At 32.9% G+C, this 8,586-nt stretch overlaps 2 protein-coding genes across 10 annotated transcripts; one reads left to right on the top strand and one right to left on the bottom strand.

Moving 5' to 3' along the window:
• The first annotated feature begins 4,637 nt into the window (after positions 1-4,637).
• LOC112468122 (protein ALP1-like) lies at positions 4,638-6,660 on the top strand. Of its 8 annotated transcripts, none has more exons than XM_025037171.1 (3): positions 4,638-5,224; positions 5,384-5,459; positions 5,542-6,660. In XM_025037171.1, exons 1-3 carry the CDS (start codon positions 5,152-5,154, stop codon positions 6,419-6,421), a joined length of 1,029 nt encoding a protein of 342 aa, XP_024892939.1. In that variant the 5' UTR covers positions 4,638-5,151; the 3' UTR covers positions 6,422-6,660. The 8 variants fall into 8 exon arrangements, with proteins under 8 accessions (XP_024892939.1, XP_024892938.1, XP_024892935.1 ...); XM_025037170.1 differs by having other exon boundaries at positions 4,639-5,224; positions 5,312-5,459; XM_025037167.1 differs by having other exon boundaries at positions 4,640-4,783; positions 5,065-5,459.
• Positions 6,661-7,507: 847 nt separating this feature from the next.
• Positions 7,508-8,580, bottom strand: LOC112468123. Of its 2 annotated transcripts, XM_025037173.1 has the most exons (3): positions 8,466-8,580; positions 8,128-8,382; positions 7,508-8,046 (listed from the first exon to the last, which is right to left on the bottom strand). In XM_025037173.1, exons 2-3 carry the CDS (start codon positions 8,300-8,302, stop codon positions 7,511-7,513), a joined length of 711 nt encoding a protein of 236 aa, XP_024892941.1. In that variant the 5' UTR covers positions 8,303-8,382; positions 8,466-8,580; the 3' UTR covers positions 7,508-7,510. The 2 variants fall into 2 exon arrangements, with proteins under 2 accessions (XP_024892941.1, XP_024892940.1); XM_025037172.1 differs by having other exon boundaries at positions 7,508-8,382.
• Between the last annotated feature and the right edge of the window lie 6 nt (positions 8,581-8,586).

Genomic DNA, 8,586 nt, shown 5'->3' with positions numbered 1-8,586 from the left:
CCTGCCGCGGCACGTGAGTGCCTGCACATCCTAGCCTGCTGCACGCCTTCCGCTCTCCATCACCACGGGGAGGACCGGACGCCACGAGGCCACCACAAGACCATCGGGCAACGATACGGTGAGTCGCTTTTCGCTTGCTTTCGCTTTATTCGCCTAATTAAACTTGTGAGGGGATTGCCCCTCTGGTCCTTCGAACCGAGAAATCTCATCGACCGATCGCAAATCCGGGGCGATTAACACCCCCCCGAGCAGTCCTTGTGCTTAAAAAGCTCGAATTTGTTTGGTCCACCACACGAAATTAATTTAGTTATTGATATAGCTAATAGAATAAATATATCTTGCATATGTTCCTGCAAAGCAGGCCAGTCTGGTAAATGTAAACATAGTGTTGCCTTATTAATGCATTTAACTAGGTAAGTAACATTAACAATTTTATTTTTATATATTGTGATGCATAGACTAATTTATTTTCACATTCTTAAAGAACTGCTACCGAAGATATCGAAGAATCAAGCTGTACAAACGTAAAACAAAAATGGGGAAAATTAAAAGAAAATGCAAAATTGATGTATGAAGTTACACCAATAAAGAAATTTTGCCATAGTGTTCAACATCAGGATGCTCCACAAAATATTGAATGTATTCCAGAGCATATATTAAATAATATTTTTCAAATTTTATTACAAAGTAAGAAATTTATGCTTAAAAAATAAAATATGTATATATTCATACGTAAAAAATATGAACAAAATTTTTTAGGCGCTCCAGAAAGTGAATTAAGTAAAACTAAAAGGATACAGAAGTTCTGTTAATAATAAGCCTGTAGCATGCATGAATGTCATAAAAAATGAAGATTGTAGAGTTTTACTTAGTGCACAAATATATTTTCCTATCAAGAAAGATACGATTTTATATGTTACTCAGATAAATGATATTATTTGTAATATTACTTTGAAAAATATGCTTCCTCAAAAAAGAGAGTTCTACGAACAAAAAGTGTGTATTACAGTAGAAGATGCAGTTTTATTATGCAGTAATACTCAAACCTAAAAAAGCTGTAAATGGTTCGACGAAAGAAAGCAAAGGATCACTGCCAGTACTGCATATTCTTTCTTAACGTATATAAATAATAAAAATCCAGATTGGGATACTAAAATAAAAAAGCATTTAGACAATAAATTTGAAGGTAATGCAAGTACAAGATATGGGACACAAATGGAACCAAAAGCTAGAAAATGTTATGAGCGGTGCACAAGATTATAGTAATAGTGCAAACAGGATTATTAGTAAATCCAGTCATTCCATGGCTGGGATACAGTTTAGATGGAATCGTTGTAGGTAAAAAAATTATTGAGATAAAATGTCCCATTGTAGGGAAAAAACAAGGAGCAGCTGAAATGATAGCTAATGTCCCATGGATTGACCAAAGATCTGAAAATATTAGTATTAAAAAAAAACATTCATATTACTGTCAAATCCAATTAGGAATGTTTATAAGTAACATACACAAATGTGATCTTGTTGTTTACTCATCATTAGATGATAATTGTGTAATTATAAATGTTCAGTATGATAGTGAGTTAGTATTAAATGAATACATACCTAAGCTTCAAACAGTATATTTCATGCAAATTTTAAAACATTTGTGCAATGAAACTCAGTCCTAAAGACTCAAAAGAGATAGATAGAACATTACAATAATTACATAAAATATTGGATTTTATGCTAAAAAAGTTATGAGTAAATTATTAATTATTTTAGTTTATTTTATTGTTTTTTTATAATTTTTATAACCAGAAGTATTTTTGTTTAAAATATATTTATATCACAAGAAAGCAATGTTATAATAGTTTATTGAAATGGAAAATAATACTGTTTATACTTTGTATTTAAAAGCTATATATCTTTTATTAAAAACACTAATTTTTAATGTGATAAATGTTAGTTAAAATAATGAAAAGAAACGCTTAATGAAAGAAAATTCATAAATGTGACGAATATTTGTGATATTACATGTAATTTTTATTTAATAAGAAAGAAATGTAATTAGGTTAATTTACTGTGCTGTTAATATTTTTCTACTTTGTATTTTGAATGCGCTTTGACATTTGTTGAAAGCATCAATATCGGTAATAATTTCGTCCGCCAGTGAATAAAATCAGCAAATTCAATTTATTTCTCGATTAACTAGCGCAATATATACAAAAATGCACAACGTTTCGGCTCAAGATTCGAGCCCTTTTCAAGTGCGAACTGAAACTGAAACTGAATTTGCTGAAAGCATCAATATTTTTCAATTTAAATAATAAAAGTTCACAAATAAATTTGAGAAAAAATGTTATTTATTACACACTTATAAATTATAAACAACTATTTAAATTATTACACATTTTTTTGTTCAATTAATAAAAGGTTAATATAATCATTAATAATGTAGAGTCACATATTATTAACTAATACTAAGCAGAGAGAAACCTGAGAGCGGCCATCCGGCTTCGGGGGACGTCTGTCCTAATCTGCCCTCTGAGAAAGTGGACGTCAACTACGGCGTTACGCTCGGTAACGATCATAGAGATATAAGAATAGAGTGCGCGAGTCATATGCTAGCACGTAAGAGGCTGCGATATAGGAATAGAAAAAGAACGCTGCATATAGGCCCTTTCTGTCTTTGTCTACGCGTGCATGCGAAACAAAGACAGAAGGGGCCCATGCGCAGCTTTCTCTTTTTATTCTGCGCAGCTTTCTCTTTCTATTCCTACATCGCTTTTTCAGCTCGCTCGCGCACTCTATTCTTATATCTCTATGGTAACGATCAGAGAGGACTCGGGTAACGATACATGGGTTCGTATCCATGCTATAGTTCGTGTCCGAACTACTCAGATGGAAGGGATATGCTGGTCGCGCAAGCCCCTCCTCTGTCCGTGTACGCTAGACCTAAACAAATTTAGCCCCCCCAAGTGGACTATTGATATATTTTTTTTACCAATCGTTTGGTGGTTGATTGGTAGTATTTGGTACCGTATTCAAAACGTTCGGTAGTTTCTCGTTTTTCTAGGAAATCAAAAACAAATTTTTGATCTTTTTTTAGCCCCCCCACTTTGACTGTGGTAGTTTTTTTTTTTTTTTAATTGATTGGCGATTGATTGCATGGCAATGTTTGGTACCGCATTAAAAACTTTTGGTGGTTGCGCGTTTCTTTAGAAAATCGAAAAAACAAATTTTTGATCTTCTCTTAGCCCCCCCACTTTGACTGTGGTAGTTTTTTTTTTTTTTTTAATCAATTGGCGATTGATTGGCAATGTTTGGTACCGCATTGAAACCTTTTAGTAGTTTCGCGTTTTAAAAAGAAAGAATTAATTGTCAACAAATTTTTAACCTTCTTTAGCGCCTACACTTTGACTGTTGGGAATTTTAAATTCTTTTTTTACCAATCGTTTAGTGGTTGATTGGTAATGTTAAGAGCTGTAAGTTATTGAAAATTTTATTTTAACATTCCAGTTATGTATAGTGACGATTGCACACATTGTGGGCATTCAAGAGCGCATACGTATGTACACGCACTAGGCTCTGGGGTCACATGCGCATGCTCTAGGGCTTAAGCGCACACACTTCTGCACAACGCATAATGCGTAAGCATAAGAAAATTGGGTAAAAGTTTACAATAACTTACACAGCTCGGATTACTTTGACCTTGACATATGTTGTCAAGGACATAATACTGAGTAACTTTTTCTTATAACTTATTCGGCGGTCGCTTTTTATTAAAAAGTTATTAACAAAAAAAAGTTTGGCGACCTCACCGATTTCAATGACCTTGATATATGTTTTCAAGGTCATGACCCCGAGTGACCTTCAGAAGGTTTCAGCCGTTGCTCGTTATTCGTTAAAAAGTTATTAACAAAAAAAGTTTGGAAAATACGTAGGTTAGATGACGCGCTTTACAAGTATTTAACTGTTTAAAGCGCGTCACTAATCTACATAGGTTAGATGACGCGCTTTAACAGTATTTAATTGTTTAAAGCGCGTCAACTAACCCATGCGTAAACTATTTCAGGGCTACCACACCTCCCCCGAAAGCAGGGGGGGGTGTGGGTGAACCTCGGTTCGCGTAAAAAGTATATGCGTGAACTATTTCGAGGCTACCGCACCTCCCCCGAAAGCGGGGGGGAGGTGTGGTTGAACCTCGGTTCGCGTGAAAAGTGTATGCGTGAATTATTTCGGAGCTATCGCATCCCCCCGAAAGCAGGGGGGGTGTGGGTGAACCTCGGTTCGCGTGAAAAGTGTATGCGTGAACTATTTCGACATATATATTAGTCATTTATGCCTTCCAATACTCAAAATAGCTGCTATATTTTTCAAACTTTTTTTGTTTATAACTTTTTAATAAGCAGCGACCGCCGACTAAGTTATAAAGAAAAGTTACTCAGTATTATGTCCTTGACAACATATGTCAAGGTCAAAGTAATCCGAGCTGTGTAAGTTATTGTAAACTTTTACCGATAATTGATTGGTCTATTTTCTTATGCACATGTGTATAGACCAATCAATTTTCTTATGCTTACGCATTATGCATTGTGCAGAAGTGTGTGTTTCCCGCTTAAAGGCCATCGCACACAAAATGCATAGAACATAAACATAACATAGCATAAGCATAAGAAAAATACGCAATCTACACAAGTACGCATAGCTAGAGTCCTACGCATAGCATAACTTCACTCCAATCAGAGACTGAAGAAGAACCTCCTAACCTAAATATTATTGACATTTGTCAAAAGCGAGAGAAGTACGAGAAGTGCGCACAATAGAACACATATTAGGAAGAATTAAAGAATAATATTAAGAATCTTAAATATTAAGAATCGAAAATACAAATAATAATTAAACGTAACGCACAATGGAAAAGAATAAAATATAAGATAAATATAGGAAGATAAAGATAGGAACACTCCTTTATTACAGGATATTTCTGTATTTATATAGCATAATATTTAATATTTATTCTTATTCTTAATATATGCTTTATTGTGTGAAGGGCCTTTTGTATTAAATAATTAGAACTTTCAGTTGGAGACGCGGCGATATTCTAAGTTGTTACCAAAGAGAAAGTTAAATCGGCCAGGACAGTGCTTTCCTCAAATATCGTTTAATATAATGGACACGGATGACCCGGACGATTATATCGCACTTATCGCAGTAATAGCGTGTTATAAAATTTTACGAAAACGTAAGCGGAATAATGATAAACGATTATGGGTACGACCGATATATGCAGCTCGACCGCAATTTGGTGATTTCGAACATCTCTTTCAAGAGCTAAAAGAAGATCCAGTAATGTTCTTCAAATATACTCGAATGAATGTCTCTACTTTTTATAAATTAATAGATCTATTGCGACCTCACGTACAAAAGAACAATTGGAGAGCATTGTCAGCAGAACAACGGATTCTTATTATGCTCAGGTATTTGTAAATCTTTACTGTAGATATTGGTTTATCATTACAGTAAATGTTGGTTTTGCTACATAATTTTGTTTTATTCCAGATATCTTGCGACAGGTGATCAAATATCTTCAATTGCCTTTGCGCATAGAATAGGAGAATCGACTGCTTACAACATTATTAAAGAAACATGCAGAATAACAGTAAAAGTTTTAAGCCTCATATATTTAAAGTCGCCTACAGAAGAAAAATGGAAAGAAATAGTTGCTGGATTCTCAAATCGTTGGAATTTCCCCAATTGTCTTGGAGCAATCGACGGGAAACATTTTACCATCAAAGCACCACCAAATTCCGGTAGCCTGCACTTTAATTATAAGAAGTTTTTCAGTATTGTATTATTAGCTGCATGCGATGATCAGTATAAATTTACAATAGTAGACTGTGGCGCGTATGGTAGTGCAAGTGATGGCGGTATATTCGCACAATCTGATTTTGGGAAATGCTTAAATGATGATAATCTTAATATACCCGTCGAAAATTCTAAGTTACCCTTATCTGATATAGAAATGCCTCATTATTTCGTGGCTGATGAGGCATTTCCATTATCCAAACGAATAATGCGGCCTTATCCTGGGCATTTTCTAAGTGAGGCAAAGTCTATATTTAATTATCGATTATCTAGAGCCAGACGTGTTATTGAAAATACGTTTGGTATTCTTGTCTCAAGATGGAGAGTTTTTCAACGCTGCATATGTATGAATCCTGAGCACGTAGATGTAATAATTATGGCGGCAGTAAATGTGCATAATTTTTTAATGACGCAAAATAATAGTGCACCTAATGTAGAAAAAATTTACTGTCCTCCGAATTATGTTGACAATGAAGATAATATAGGACATGTTATACAAGGTGAATGGAGAATAGGTTTAAATAATGCAACTAATTTGCGACCTACCAATGTACGTAGAGTAGAGGGCCTCTAGATACGAGGGGCGCAAACTGATTGACTTGAAATTGCTGCACAAAAGAATAAAGCATGCAACATGGCGATCAATACCCAGTAAACACAAAGTAACTATAATATAATTGTTATATTATAATTTTCCACTCAATAATATAACTGTAATATAACATGCCTTGTACATAACAGTTATATTGTTGAGTAAGAAATTATAACAAAACAGTTATATTATTGTTACTTTGTGTTTACTGGGTAGTTATATTAAAATTATATTATTTTATAATATAATTTATTTTAATAAATAAAATATATATAATATATATAATATATATTATAATATATATGTATATATATATAATATATATATATAATATATAATATATATATATATATATAATATATATATATTATATATATAATAGATTACGGAAATGAATTAGAAAATAAATTTAGATTACGGAATGTAAGATTAGAGGATAGATATAGATATATATAGATATATATATAGATTAGAGGATAGATTAGAGGATAGATATAGATATATGTGTCGCTTGCTGAAAAAAATAAGATATGTATATAAAATAAAATTAATATAAAATAATCATATTATTTAAAAATATTTTCAAAAATACATAAATAAATATTAAACAAGTTCAAATCATGTTAGACAAAATCTAATACAAACAAAAATTTACCTCTTCCTTTTTCCTTAATCTTTTTCGTCGTATCGTTTTCAATTTATACAGCAAAACATATATTTTTCTCGTAAACTTGCGGTTATGCCTGTCATACTGTCATCTTTTTATGGGCTGACGTTATGCAAGCATGTGCTTATGAAAAGAATAAAGCATGCAATTCACGCGAGCCAATCAGCACTTAGATCAACTATTGCGTCCCTCGTATCTAGAGGCCCTCTAACGTAGAGCAGTAACACATGCTTACCTTCAAAGGGATACTCTCTGTGAATATTTGTCATCAGCACAAGGTGCAGTGCCGTGGCAAATTGATTATATTCGTAGAGGACGCAACAGGGATATGTCGTAAAAATGTATAATCAACTTGTTTTATAAACGTAATTTTATTTTAGAAATGTATAATAAAACCTTTTGTATTACAAATTATATAATATTTTCATTATCTGCCCTTTCATTTTAGTTTTTTCAGGTTCTGCGATTTTTTTCAATTGGCATGCAACAGTTTTACCAAAAATGTCTTCTTCATCTAATTGTAAGACTTCAGAAGGTATTGTATTTTGGTTCTTTTTTTCGAAATAAGTTGTTACCGCTGAAGTTAATTTTACAAGAGAATCATCTATTTCATCATCTGCTGTGGATTTGCGTTTAACTTTCTTTGCTAATTTTGTCGGTATATTTGATAAGGAAGAGTGTACAGACAATGCTGCAGAGTTCGCTATCTTTGAAGGAGAGTCAACAAGCAATGATGAAGATAATGTGTTACGATTTTTACATTGGGTCGGTGAAACTATTTCTCTATTAGGTGATACTATTTTTAAATTTGTGACAGGTAAAACTTCTTTCTGTTTTAATGTTTGTGAAAATTCTACTGAAGACACTGTTTCTTTGTCACTATATAATTCATCTGGGCTACGCAGTGCAGAAAACTCATTGTTGCTGTCTAATGATGTTTCTGAGGAAGAAAATGTTAAATGTGTTAATATTGATTCATGTACAGTATTTTCATAATACAATTCTAAATGTTTAACTGTACTTGTTTCCTCTGCAGATATAGGATTTATAGTGCATGCTTTACGTTGGTTACATATGTTTTTCTGAGAAGCAAGAATATCAATGTTATGTGAATGGGGTAGAAAGTCAGAACAACGGGAATGTATTGAGGAACTGCGAGAAACTTCCATTGCTGGTGTGAATCCACTCTTCAACATGTTTTCAGGTGATTTGTTGATTGTATCATACTTGTTGTGAGTGGATCCAATATTCCTTGATACACACCTATTTGAGGAACCTAAAATTTAAATTATATTTAAAACAATAACACAATATTTTCCAAATTAATAAAATTAATAGCTGTTTATTAACTAAAGTCACCTGATTTTTCTGTTAATACACTCTTCCTGATCAGACTTGATTGTTTGGTAGTTGAATGTGATATATTTGTTATAGATCTGAATAAAATAACAAATTATTCCAACATAATATATCTTATGGT

The sequence above is a fragment of the Temnothorax curvispinosus genome, unplaced genomic scaffold (genome assembly GCF_003070985.1).
Source record: "Temnothorax curvispinosus isolate PA1 unplaced genomic scaffold, ASM307098v1 QBEX01018109.1, whole genome shotgun sequence".
Taxonomy (NCBI): domain Eukaryota; kingdom Metazoa; phylum Arthropoda; class Insecta; order Hymenoptera; family Formicidae; genus Temnothorax; species Temnothorax curvispinosus.
Note: the sequence above shows the minus strand (reverse complement) of the source record. Positions and strands in the feature narration are given on the sequence as shown.